Raw genomic sequence first — 14,501 nt, 5'->3', positions numbered from 1 at the left:
CGCACACACACAAACACACGCAGGGTGTTTCTGGGCTTGTTGGCTGATTCTCTCCGAAATCTGTCAGTTTGCAACTAGGGATTGTGGGGTAGGAAGTAAAAAAAAAAGGGGGGAAACTAGAATAAAAAATCAGGTCTGTAAGCCCCCAATTAAGAAAGAGCCGCACAAGTCAGGGGCCTGTCAATCTTTTTCACTAAGCCGCCACCTAGTGGCTGAGTGCAGTGCCTGCAAAGGGGAAAAGGATTGATGGGGTCTATGCTACGCCGGGACCCCAAAATAAACCCAACACTTGGGACTGTCTTGCCCGGTGAGACTTCGGTGTTCTCAACCTACATTGCAAGGGATTTGGAGCAAAAATGCTAAATAGGAAGAAGTTGGGAACATAGCTCAAGAATGACTTTGTGAATTGTTAATTTGTAAACCGGCAAATGTTCTCACTTCGGGCGAGAGGTGGAAAACCAATGAGAGAAAGAATAGAAATAGATTAGGATAGGAATAGAAATAGGATAGAAATAAGGATAGGGATAGGGAGGGTAGGGGGATAGGGAAGGGATGGGTGAGGGACAGGGATAGAAAGAAAATAAGAATAGAATAGAATAGAATAGAATAGAATAGAATAGAATAGAATAGAATAGAATAGAATAGAATAGAATAGAATAGAATAGAATAGAATAGAATAGAATAGAATAGAATAGAATAGAATAGAATAGAATAGAATAGAATAGAATAGAATAGAATAGAATAGAATAGGAAATACAGAATAGAATAGAATAGAAATACAGAATAGAATAGAAAAAATAGTATAGTATAGTATACTGTAGTATAGTATAGTATAGTATAGTATAGTATAGTATAGTATAGTATAGTATAGTATAGTATAGTATAGTATAGTATAGTATAGTATAGTATAGTATAGAACAGAAATACAGAATAGAATAGAATAGAATAGAATAGAATAGAATAGAATAGAATAGAATAGAATAGAATAGAATAGAATAGAATAGAATAGAATAGAATAGAATAGAATAGAATAGAATAGGGATAGGAATAGGAATAGTGGAATGGAATGGAATGGAATGGAATAAGACTATTTGTAGCTCAGGGCTGAGTTCTGGGGTCCTTGGTGCTCTCTGAGCTTGTTTTCATGCAGACATTTCATGACCCAACTAGGTAACATCATCAGTGCTAGAAGGAAGTGGGGTTTGTGGAGAGGAGGAGGAGGAGGAGGAGGACAGTGGGTGCTTGGGTCTCTCTTGAGCTAGGCCGTTTTCCTGCAGACATTTCATTACCAAACTAGGTAACACCATCAGCGCTACAAAGGTGTGAGGTTTGCTCTCTCTATACAAGTGGCTTGCCTTGCCAGTGTTGGTGGGAATGTTTTTGGCGCTTCCTGGATCAGGCTATTGTTCATTGCTTGTTTACGTAGCACTAATCGTGGTGCTGATCTCTGCTTCTCTGAGTGCGGATGGCCGGCCAGGAAGCCTTTTAACTTTTTAAGCCTTGATGTCCTCACCGTTGAATTTACATTTCCACTCAGATCTATTTGCAACAAGTCAACACCAGAACGCGGGAGTCCTCCCGAAAGCACATCACGGACACCTGACCTTACTTTGCCTCCGCGTCCCCGATGAAGCTTCCTCTCCTTCCCTCCCCCCTCCCTCCTTAAGCCAAGAAATTAAGAAAACGCCCGGGTGGAAAACCGTACCTTAAAATCTGTGTTGTTCACATGCTCAAATACCAAGGCGGGGGTCCGTGACTAGGAGAAAGAAGGAAGGAAGGTTAGACACCCGCGGTTCTTTCAATGCATGATTTATTAGGGTTATTTATTTATTTATTATTATTTATTTATTAGGCTCATATTAAAGGCTGCTCAAGAGACTGACTGCCGGCCGGCCTTTCTCAAGTCCAGGAAAAGCTTCCACGGGAGGCTGCTTTTTGTAGAAAGCTGAATTAATTCTAAGGCCTGATTTGATCAAACCACTCAGGACAGGCTTGGGGGGCGGGGGGAAAAACACAGAGGCGAAACAGGAAATAAAATGTCACTTTTACCATTTTAGGATCCTGTGACCAAAAACACCCAAAATGCTGAGTCCTGGAGGTTCCCTAATTGGGCCAGTGTTTGAAATGACAAAGGCCAGCAGGTGTTTATAAGCGATTTCGCCCGTCCTCCCCATGCACAGCTTAAAATGTGCTATTTACCTAGACAGGTCACAGGAGATCTGACTGCCTGCCAACTTGCGTGCTAGACTCAGTGCCTCTGATGGACTGGACCGTGGGCTTATTAAATTTAAAGAGTCCGGGCAGCTAAGACACAATATACAGTGCCCAGAATCCCTCTGCGAGGGAGATGGTCAGTTTTAAAATGTGACAGAGAAAAAGATATAAAGATGACAGACAGACAGACATATATGTGTGTGTGTATGTACATGTATATATGTATGTGTGTATATATATATATATATATATATATATATATATATATATATATATATATATATATATATATATATATATATATATATATATATATATATATATATATATATATATATATATATATATATATATATATATAATGAGATAGATACACAGATAGGAGAAAGACAAAGATAATAGATACAGAGAGACAGATATATAGATAGAAAGGAGAGAGAGAGAGAGAGAGAGAGGTGATAAATTAGAGAACGAGAGAGGTGATAAATACAGACAACAGACAGATATATAGATAGGTGATAGATTAGAGGTGATAGACAGACAGACAGACAGACAGACAGACAGACAGACAGACAGACAGAAAGATAATAGACAGATATATAAATAGGTGATAGATTAGATAGATAAGAGGTGATAGACAGATACATAGATAGGAGATAATAGATAGATGGATAGATGGATGGATGGACAGACAGATAATAGAGGTACACAGACAGACAGACATATAAAGATGATAGATGGGACAGACACAAAGACATATATAGATGACAGACTGATTATATATAGGCAGATTGATTTAGGTGGCAGACAGATATACGTAGATGTGAGGGGAGGGATAATCCTAACATTATCCTCTCTCTTTTTATAAATAAAATGAAATTAAAAAAACCGCAGCCCCATTGGCCCCTGCCTTCCCTCCACCTGCCCACCCCCACCCCACCCCCTCCATGCAACTCACCACTGGATCCTTCACGATATCGGCCAGGGCGATGATGTTGGGGCCCCCTCGCAAGTTCTCCAGGATTTTGATTTCTCGTTTGATTTTCTTCTTTTTCACCGGCTGACCAAAGGAAGACACCAGTTCAAGTCAGGACAGGCAGAGCCCCAGCAGAGGGGGGTGAAAATAACACTGCAGCTGCAACCAGCCTTTCTCACTGGTTCTGCTTATTGAATATATTTGGGTTAAACAAAAAACAAAACAAGGTTGCGTTTAATTTCGCACCAGAAAAGTAAGGGACTGAACTGCGGGAGTTTGTGGAAGCAAATAGTGTGCCTTTTGAAAATAGAAGGGGTATATAAATTCTGAGGGGAGGTGAACAGGAGTCTGTAGTGAGGCTGTTAGACAAAGGATACTAAAGCATCAACAGAAGAGACTATTATTCCTAGCTTAGGATTAAATCTGTTGAGGGTCCTTGGTTGTGTTCTTGCAGACGTTTCACGACCCAACTAGGGAACATCATCAGTGCTAGGAGGGAGTGGGGTTTGCAGGGAGGAAGAGGAGGAAGAAGAAGAGGAAGAGGACGACGACTGTGGGGTCCTTGGTGCTCTCTGAGCTTGGTTGTTTTCTTGCAGACGTTTCACGACCCAACTAGAGAACATCATCAGTGCTAGGAGGGAATAGGGTGTAGGGAGAGGAGGAGGAGGAGCAGCAGCAGCAGCAGGAGGAGGAGGAGGAGGAGGAGGAAGAGGACTGTAGGGTCCTTGGTGTTCTCTGAACTTGGTTGTTTTCTTGCAGACGTTTCACGACCCAACTAGAGAACATCATCAGTGCTAGGAGGGAATAGGGTGTAGGGAGAGGAGGAGGAGGAGCAGCAGGAGGAGGAGGAGGAGGAAGAGGACTGTAGGGTCCTTGGTGTTCTCTGAACTTGGTTGTTTTCTTGCAGGCGTTTCATGATACAACTAGGTAACATCAAGGAAGGAAGGAAGGAAGGAAGGGAGGGAGGGAGGGAGGGAGGGAGGGAGGGAGGGAGGAAGGAAGGAAGGAAGGAAGGAAGGAAGGAAGGAAGGAAGGAAGGAAGGACAAGAAGCAACAGATGGAAACTCATCAAAGGAGAGAAGCAACCTGGAACTAAGGAGAAATTTCCTGCCAGTGAAGACAATTAACCAGTGGAACAACCTGCCTCCAGAAGCTGTGAATGCTCCAACACTGGAGGTTTTTAAGAAGAGACCGGACAGCCATTTGTCCGAAATGGTATAGGGCAGGGATGGTGAACCTTTTAGAGACTGAGTGCCTAAACAGCATCCCAAAACCAACTTTTGTATCATCTGGTGCCAGGTGGGCGTGGCTGCAGTGGTAACGGCAGACTGGGTGGGACTAAAAAGTTCAATCAATCAATTCCAACTTTGCGAGAACTTTTTTTTCCCCCCCGCGAGAAGTTGAAATTGATTGATTGAACCTTTATTTTTGTACACGGCGACGGAGGCCTAAAGCGAAAAGGTTTTATAAAACCCAGCTGAAGGCCCAGGACTGGGGCGACGGTGCGCGTGCCCATAGAGGGCTTTGTGTGCCACCTGTGGCACCAGTGCCATAGGTTTGCCCCCACGGGTATAGGGTTTCCTGCCTGAGCAGGGGGTTGGACTAGATGACCTCCAAGTCTCTTCTAACTCTGCTAATCTGTATTCTTTTTTAAAAAAGATACACCAGGGTAACTCTGCTAATATTTTGTGTTGCCACATCCAGCTGCACATTTGTGCGCATTCACATCCCTCTTACAATCATTCCTTGAGGCTTCTTCCGAGCCATGCGCTGTGAAATAGGTTTAAAATCTGATTTAGTCTGCTTAAGCTCCACCTTAACTTTCCAAAGGAATGGGACGCATATCTCTAGGCCGCCGCTGTTAGCCACCATGACATTTAGCTTACATCTTTTAAAAGTCCCACTCTTCGCACGTTGACACAATTAACAGTAAAAACAGCCGCCCAGGGGCCCCTTGCAAGGAACATGGGTGGCATAATAAATAAATAAATCCTTTTTGGGGTGTCCTTGGTGCTCTCCGAGCTTGGCGGTTTTCTTGGACGCAACAGCACTGATGACGTTACCTAGTTTGGTACTAAAATGTCTGCAAGAAACCAAGCAGAGACAGCACCCAACACTCACAGTTCAACCCTCAGCTACAAATATTCCCTTCTATTGGCAAAACTTTTTTACTCTGCAAAAGAGTAAGCGTTCTCTTACTCTTTTGTAGACATTTATCCAAGAATGCCACAGGGACAGAGCAATTAACTAAGCTATTAGTTTGCAGACGGTCTCCTGTGTGATTCTAATGATGATGATGATGTTGTTATTGTTGTTGGAAGGGACCTTGGAGGTCATCTAGTCCAACCCCCTGCTCAGGCAGGAAACCCTATACACCATTTCAGACAAATGGCTGTCCAGTCTCTTCTTAAGAAACCTCCAGTAATGAAGCTCCCGTAACTTCTGGAGGCAGGCTGTTCCACTGGTTAATTGTCCTCACTGTCAGGAAGTTTCTCCTTGGTTAGTTTCTATCCGTTGCTTCTTGTCCTGCCTTCAGGTGCTTTGGAGAATAGCTTGACTCCCTCTTCTTTGGGTCAGCCCCTGAGAGATTGGAAGATGGCTATCATGTGCCCCCTAGAGACCTTCTCTTCATTAAACTAGACATGCCCAATTCCAGCAGTCGTTCCTTGTATGTTTCAGCCTCCAGTCCCCTGATCATCTTTGTTGCTCTTCTCTGCACTCTTTCTAGAGTCTCGACATCTTCTTTACATCGCGGTGACCAAAACTGGATGCCGTATTCCAAGTGTGGCCTTACCAAGGCATTGTAAAGTGGTATTAACACTTCACGTGATCTTGATTCTATCCCTCTGTTGATGCAGCCTAGCACTGTGTTGGCTTTTTTGGCAGCTGTAGCGCATGGCTGGCTCCTATTTAAGGGATTGTCCACTAGGACTCCGAGATCCCTCTCACAGTTGCTAGCATTGAGCAATACTAATGATGAGGAAGAAAAAAAATGGCTGAAATTAACTTAAGGAGCATCGGGTAAAATCTTCCCCACTGCACAGCAGTCTCACCTTCAGAATTTTAACAACTACTTTCTCATTATTTGTGATGTTGATGGCTTCAAAGACTTCACTATATTTGCCCCGGCCCAGCTTCCGAACTAGCTGATAGTCGTCTTGATTCCTGTAATGACAAAGACAAAAAAAAAAGAGCATTACGCAAGGGGAAACAACTCAATTCTTCACCAACCAAAAGCATTCTCGTGTTAAAAGAAAAAGCTCATTGTAGAAGGGGCACTGTAAGTCTGTAGTAGTGAAAAATCAAGAGTCTGCTAGCATGTTTCTGACTAATACATCTTGTCTCAAAGGTGTTTTTATTTTGAAGGAAACTGGACTTTCTGATTTTTCTTGAAAATCAGTTTAAAGAAATCAGTTTTCTTCAGTTCTCCTGGTGATTGGCTCAGAGTTACCCAGCCAGCTTGCATGCCTGAAGCGGCACTAGAACTCACCGTCTCCTGGCGATTGGCCCAAAGTCACTCAACCAGCTTTCATAGCTAAGGTGGGACTAGAACTCACCATCTCCTAGTGACTGGCCCTGAGTCACCCAGCTGACTTTTATTCCTAAGGCAGGATTAGAACTCACAGTCTCCTGGTGATTGGCTCAAAGTCACCCAGCCAGCTTGCATGCCTGAGGCGGGACTAGAACTCACCGTCTCCTGGTGATTGGCCCAAAGTCATCCAACCAGCTTTCGTGCCTGAGGTGGGACTAGAACTCACCATCTCCTAGTGACTGGCCCTGAGTCACCCAGCTGACTTTTATTCCTAAGGCAGGACTAGAACTCACAGGCTCCTGGTGATTGGCCCAAAGTCACCCAGCTGGCTTTATTTTTTCCTAAAATGGGATTAGAACTCAGTACCTCCCGGTGATTGGAGTAGTCACCCAGCCCGCTTTTATGCCTAAAGTGGGATTAGAACTCACGATCTGATGTTTAGCCTGGTCCCTTAAATACTAGACTTTCCTATGTACTCTTCCTGCCTCTAGTCCTCCAATCACCTAAATAATTTTCAGAAAGCACAGGATTAAGACCCAAGAGTGCAAGAACAAGGCCACCGTCAGCAATGGAAGCTGATGAAACTGACTTGCAGACTCTCACACTCTCTCTGCCTGACCTACTTCCACAGGGCAGCAGGGGGCGGGGTGTGTGTGTGTGTGTGTGTGTGTGTGTGTGTGTGTGTGTGTGTGTGTGAGAGAGAGAGAGAGAGAGAGAGAGAGAAAGAGAGAGAGAGAGAGAGCGCTATGTAGGTTGCCTTGAACACCTGCTAGGAAGCGAAGATATACTTAACAGATAATATGTCAACAAGGGCTTCCTTTTAATGGAGTAGAGAGGCAATGAATCAATGCTTTTTTCCTTTTGCAGCAGGCATTAAGTCATTTTTGTTTTTCTTATTTTCTTCTTATTGGCTTTGAAAGGTCTTAGCTTCTCTACTACACCCATGGCTTTAGCCACAGAGGGATAAAAAGCTTTTAACTATGCCATGGGGCCTTTCAACATTTGTGGGAAATGACACCAGATGGGTGACTCTGGGCCAATCACCAGGAGACGGCGAGTGCTAGTCCCGCCTTAGGCATGGAAGCCAGTTGGTTGACTCTGGGCCAATCACCAGGAGACGGCGAGTTCTAGTCCCGCCTTAGGCATGGATGCCAGCTGGGTGACTTTGGGCCAATCACCAGGAGACAGTGAGTGCTAGTCCCGCCTTAGGCATGGATGCCAGCTGGGTGACTTTGGGCCAATCACCAGGAGACAGTGAGTGCTAGTCCCGCCTTAGGCATGGATGCCAGCTGGGTGACTTTGGGCCAATCACCAGGAGACAGTGAGTGCTAGTCCCACCTTAGGCACAGAAGCCAGTTGGTGGACTCTGGGCCAATCACCAGGAGATGGTGAGTTCTAATCCTGCCTTAGGCATGGATGCCAGCTGGGTGACTTTGGGCCAATCACCAGGAGATGGTGAGTTCTAGCCTCACCTGGTGGCTGAGTGTGGTGGCTCACAGTGGTTTGGACACTGGGTTGACGATCAGCATGCTGACCTTTGAGACCAGAGTGCTGCTGCATGAGCTTCAGTCTCCAGCTCTTGCCAACATACCCTGTTTCCCTGAAAGTAAGGCCTACCCTGAAAATAAGCCCTAGCTTGATTTTTGAGAGTGCGCCTAATATAAGCCCTAGTTTTGGGGTGAGGCCCGTACTTAAAAATCAAGCTAGGGCGGGGGTGTGGAGCTGACCCAGGCACCCACTTTTTCCTTGCAGCCAGGCCTCTCCTCGCCGGCCCGCTTCTTCTTCTGCGGCGTCTTCTGCAGCCAGGCCTGCATTTCTCAGTCAGGCCTGCATTTCTGGAAAGGCCACTGCAGCCGAGAACCGAGCTACGGATTGAATCCATAGCTCAGTTCTCAGCTGCAGAGGCCTTCTGGAAAGGCCCAACTGCAAAATGCAGGCCTGACTGCAGCTACTCCTTCGGCCCCTGAAGAAGTGGACCAGCTGGATGGGGCTGTCAGTGCAGGTGAGTAAAAAAGACACCCGCCAAAAATAAGACCTGATGCCTCTCTTGGTGGGAAAGAAAGAAAGAAAGAAAGAAAGAAAGAAAGAAAGAAAGAAAGAAAGAAAGAAAGAAAGAAAGAAAGAAAGAAAGAAAGAAAGAAAGAAAGAAAGAAAGAAAGAAAGAAAGAAAGAAAGAAAGAAAGAAAGAAAGAAAGAAAGAAAGAGAAGGAAGGAAGGAAGGAAGGAAGGAAGGAAAGAAAGAAAGAAAGAAAGAAAGAAAGAAAGAAAGAAAGAAAGAAAGAAAGAAAGAAAGAAAGAAAGAAAGAAAGAAAGAAAGAAAGAAAGAAAGAAAGAAGAAAGACCCAATTTTATTTTCGGGAAAAACACGGTAGCAGTTTAAAAGCACACAATCGCATGCTTTTAAAGGTACCAATTCTGTTGGCACATTAATGGGGACATTCTGAAGGGGGCTCCCAGCCGAGCGTGGTGAGATCGCTGGCTAATCCTTTCAAACCGGGAAGTGTCTCAGCGCTTCTGACATAAATGCCTGGAAGTCCTGCCTTAGGCATGAAAACCTACTGGCTAACTTTGGGCCAGTCCCTCTCTCTCAGCCCAGCCCGCCTCATAGGGTGGTTGTTGTGAGTAAAATAGGAGGAGGAAGGAGTGTTATTTATGTTTGTCACCTTGAGTTACTTAGAAAGTAATGAAGATGGGAATGGAATGGAATAGACAGAAGGTAAGGTGAGGTAAGGTAAAGGTAAGGTAAGGTAAGGTAAGGTAAGGTAAGGTAAGGAAAGGAAAGGAAAGGAAAGGAAAGGAAAGGAAAGGAAAGGAAAGGAAAGGAAAGGAAAGGAAAGGAAAGGAAAGGAAAGGAAAGGAAAGGAAAGGAAGAGAAATAGGAGGAAATGAAGAGAAGGAAAGGAAAGGAAAGGAAAGGAAAGGAAAGGAAAGGAAAGGAAAGGAAAGGAAAGGAAAGGAAAGAAGGAAAGGAAAGGAGAATGAAATACAAATAGAATGGAACAAAACAGAAATAGGAACAGAACAGAACAGAGATAACAGACTGCAGAATAGAACAGAATCTACCATTGTTACAAGAGCTTTGGAACCCAAAAGCAAAACAGGCCACATCTAGGCCAGGACACTTACCCCCACTCTACCACATGCGACTCATAATCCCAGTACTCTCGTGGTCTGTGCGTATTTACGTCTGTGTAAACTCTGGCCCTGCTTGGCACAGGCCCCGACATGTCGGACAGGCTGGCAGGTGGAGCTGGGCTACGGATCTGGCCTGGGCGCGTCTTCCCACTCCCGGATCAATCCCAGGATTGCCTCGGATTGGACTTGATCGAATACTTTTGTGTTTTTTTTTCCCCACTGCGAAGACAAAAACGCAAGGGTCCTGAAGAGAAGAGAAGAGACGGTCCAAATCAGGCAACGAAACAGTTCTATACGGGATGAAAACTTTGGAAGTTTTAAATCTCCAGGAGCTTACTATTTATTGACAAGGGTTAGGGTTTTATTCTGCGGAAGGAAGCGAACCGTTTCTACCCTTAGGGCAGGGAGCTGAAGTCCACAAGTCTTAAAAGTTGCCTAGTTTGAAGACCCCTGTTATATAATAATAGACAAATGGAGCTCTTCAAAAGAACCTCGAGGCGTTCTTTACCTTAAAAGATCTTTTATTCGAGGTAGCGTAATATCGGCACTTACATATTCGAAGCCAAAAAACTGAATTCCCCTCCCCTGGGGCACATAGTATCAAAGCACAATTCCCTCCTTCAATTAACAGCCATAAATCACATTCCCCAATTAGTTTGAATTGCAGGCTTCCCCTCCAGTTCTCCAGCCCGCCCAATTCTTTATCATCTCTTATTTCAACAACCTTGATTCTCACGCTAGGTCATCATCACACTCTAAAAGCAAACAAGAAGAAAATGGCTAGTCTCCCAACTGTTGTCAACGCAAAAAACATCCGATGTTAGCCGCGTTGACACATACACAATCTCCTTTCTTTTGTGCTTTATTCTAATTAACCGCTTCTGTATTTTACCATTTCTGTATTCTGCAGACTGATGTAAGACCGAATAAAGATTCGCGTTGAGCTACATAAATGGATGTTTGCAGAGATATTTTTTTTGTTCAATCTCCCAGCAATGGCAGCAGCAGCAATAACTCATGGACCACTGGCACAGAGAGATGGAGACGTTCGAAGGTTTTTCACACACACACACACACACGGACACGCACCTGAGCCTTGCAGTTTTACTCATCCCTTCCTCTAGCCAGCCTGGGACGCCTCCGGTCCCCTTTTGCAATAACCCAGGGCTCTGCCAAAGGGTGGTAGTCGTAAGTTAATCTTGGCAGCACGTCACACCCGGCAAGCAGTTGGGACGTTGCAAACCGTGCAGAAGCTTAAAGCGGTGATGTGCAAAATGTTCTGTTCTCCTTGTGCAGCGCACAGTTCTGGCCGCTTCTGAGGACAAATTACCCAATTTCAGTCCCCTAAAGCAGGGGTCCTCAGACGTGACGTGACCAGAGGGATGCTGCCATGGTCGTAAGTGGGGAAAACGGACATAAGTCACATTTTTTTTCAGCTGTAACGTTTGAACAGCCACTAAACGAATGGTTGTCAGCCGAGGACTACCTGTACAAAATTTCACACACTTTTCTACGCCACGCTAAGTTCTGTAAACTAAAGAGCAAGCCAATAAACCATTCCCTGCATCATGTCAGCTAGGTCGGAGATATGCTTACTCAGGATACCTGTATTTTAGCACAGGCAACAAGACTTAAGCCGTTCGTTTAATGACGGTTCAACATTACAAGCCCAGTGAAAAAAGGGACTTACAACTAGTCCTCGCGTTGCCAACTGATGGAGCAGCCTCAGAGTCACTTGATCAAAATTTCGACGACTTGGCAAGCGACGTGAATTTGTGACGGCTGCAACCGCCATTTGCAACCTTCATGATATCTCATAAGGACTTGATTTACGACTTGCGAATGAAATTGCAGGCGTAATTGGTAAAACACATGGGAAAATCCCATTGGAGGAAAATTCCACTTAGGGTTAGGTCAGCATGAACTCGGAGAGCAAAATGGACATCGCCCACAAATTCAGAGTGCTTGGGTATGGTTAGGAGGGCACTGACTTTTGTAGCCGGCCCTATCTATATTTCCTGGTAAAATACAGGGGGAAATCGCACTGGAGGAAAATTCCACTTATCCCATTTCAGGCAAACCTATTGAGAAGGCAAGAAGTTGGTCGGTCTCACGCAAAAGATCATTCCCTAGAAACAGATATTTGTGGGAGACTAAAATCTACACAAGGATTTGAACGCCACACCTATAAATCACACCCAAGACCTGAAAATATTCTTTTATTAAGTCCTTAACTTACAACTGGTTGCTTACTGACCATTTGAAGTTACGACAGATCCCAAGAAAGACCCAGATTCAAAGTTCTGACGGACAAGCCACCATTGATGGCCATTTGCAGTATTCCAAAGTCACATGACCATAATTTATAACCTTTTCAGGGTGAAGCTTTGTTCTCCGGGCTCCAAGCTCGGAGAACGAAACTTCACCCTCATCCTACACCCGAGCTACAGATATTGGCCATTATTATAATGGGTTTTTTCCCCCCAGGAACTGAAACGTATTTCTGATTTTCAACAACCACAACAACAAAAAAACACGGCAGACAACAGGCAAAACGGCTTTGCTTAACGACTGCAGCAATCGCTTAACATTTAGGATTAAAAAGGCCATAAAATCAGGCAGGGACACATGATGTCCCAATCAACGACCACAACTGCACACTCAATTGCGGTCGTAAGTTGAGGACTACCTTGTATATATCCCACCTTCCCAGTTCTGGGTCTGGACCTAGCAGGCAATTCTTATAAATATTTAGAGAAATGAAAAGCTGAAAGCTGCATTGGCTTCGAGGCTTTTTATGAGAAATGTAACATGGGAACCAACACTGGGTGCGTGTTTCTGCCGTCGCGGGACAAAACAATCCAGAATCTCAGAAACGATGGAGCCTGGGTTTGGCTGTCATTCTTTGGTTTCCCCCCCCCTTTTTTTTGCAATCATGGGCTTTTCCTATTTTCCTTGCAAATAATAGACCTCTGAGAAACGGGGAATATCCCACACCACTGCAGAATAGTTTTTAACATTTAAAAACAGTTCTAATGAAGGGCATAAAGTATCTCTCTCACCCCAACACAAATTCCTAGATTTGTACAAAAGGCTGTTGCTGTTGTTATTTTATTTATGCAGTGTGTATTGCAGGTGGTTACCCTTTGGGAGCTGTATGCAACGAAATCTCATTTTAATGCTGATTAATGTACACTTAAAGTGACAATAAAGTTGTTCTGTTCTATTTTGTATTCGATTCTATTTTCTATTCCATTCCATATTTTCTAGTCTATTCTATTCTATCCTATCCTATTCTATTCTAGTTAGTCTAATTTTAAAAAGGTACCATCTTTCTCTCTAATTTTTAAGATACTGTCATCTTAAGCTCCCTTCGTCCAGTGCGCTCCCACAGGGAGGGTCTTCTCAGGGTGCCGCCGGTTAAAGATTGCCGGCGGGTAACACCCAGGGATAGGGCCTTCTCAGTGGGTGCGCCTGCCCTTTGGAACCAGCTGCCCGCGGAGCTTAGGACAGCCCCCGACCTCCGTTCGTTCCGCCGGGACCTGAAGACCTGGCTCTTCGAGCTTTCCGGCCCAGGCTGAGTTTTAATTGGGGTTTTAACTGGGGTTTTCTATGTTTTATATTTTTTCAGGGATTTAGTTTAATCTTTTCTCAGCCCAGGCTGAGAATTTTTTAATTTTTAATTTTAACTGGGTTTTTATTTTTTTCTCAGGGTTTCATTTAATCTTTTTTAATTTGTTTTAACTTTTGTACTGATTTTCTTTTAAATATCCTGTAAACCGCCCTGAGTCCTTCGGGAAAGGGCGGTATATAAATCTAAATAAATAAATAAATAAATAAATAAATAAATAAATAAATAAATAAATAAATAAATAAATAAATAAATAAATAAAAAATCTCTTAACTTTTAAAAGCTATCATCTCTTCTCTATCGATCATCTCTATCGTCCATCCATCTCTATTGAGCTATCATCTCTATCAATCATTCATCATCCATCATCTATGTATCTATGTATGTATGTATCTATCTATCTCTATCTGTCAGTCTCTGTCTCTCTCTATCTCTATGTCTGCCTATCTATCTGTCTCTCTATCATCTATCTATCTATCTATCTATCTATATCTATACATTATCTATCTATCTATACATCTATCTACATCTATCTTTCTATCTTTCTATCTTTCTATCTTTCTATCTATCTATCTATCTATCTATCTATCTATCTATCTATCTATCTATCTATCATCTATCTATCTATCTATCTATCTATCATCTCGTCTATCATCTTTATTGATCACTATAGTCTACCCAGGTCCAAGCCTCAAAAAAGCTTTTTTTTTCTATTACTTTTAAATTTCAGGGCCAACCCGTTCGGGTTTCCAGCACGACTGATAAAAAAGACGCCCTTCAAATCAAAACAGATTGTCCTTAAGGGCTGCTTCTTCTTGTCCAATGACAGGTCCCCATGATCATGTGATCAAAGTTCAGAAGTAAAGTTGCGGGGTGGGTGGGCGGGGGGAAGCCAGATTCCCTTAACAACCGGGTTACTCACTTATCAACTGCAGTGATTCACTTTAACAGCCAAGGCAAGAAAGGTGGTAGGTAACACGGGGCAAAACTCACCTAACGAACGTGTCACTTAA

General features: G+C 43.7%; 1 protein-coding gene across 3 annotated transcripts in view; it reads right to left on the bottom strand.

The window, feature by feature from the left end:
- The window catches only part of CSNK2A1 (casein kinase 2 alpha 1), a 45,352-nt gene that overhangs the window by 18,441 nt on the left and 12,410 nt on the right, over positions 1–14,501 (bottom strand). For 2 of the 3 annotated variants that reach the window (XM_081323805.1, XM_081323807.1), the window contains exons 2-5: positions 9,849–10,076; positions 6,244–6,355; positions 3,173–3,274; positions 1,706–1,756 (exon numbers count right to left, since the gene is read on the bottom strand). In XM_081323805.1, the coding sequence (XP_081179931.1) occupies positions 1,706–1,756; positions 3,173–3,274; positions 6,244–6,355; positions 9,849–9,949 (366 nt within the window). In that variant the 5' untranslated portion in view covers positions 9,950–10,076. Of the gene's footprint in view, positions 1–1,705; positions 1,757–3,172; positions 3,275–6,243; positions 6,356–9,848; positions 10,102–14,501 lie in introns of all 3 variants that reach the window. The other variant, XM_081323806.1, reaches the window with a different exon arrangement.

This window comes from Vipera berus (genome assembly GCF_964194415.1).
Source record: "Vipera berus genome assembly, chromosome: 3".
NCBI lineage: Eukaryota > Metazoa > Chordata > Lepidosauria > Squamata > Viperidae > Vipera > Vipera berus.
Note: the sequence above shows the minus strand (reverse complement) of the source record. Positions and strands in the feature narration are given on the sequence as shown.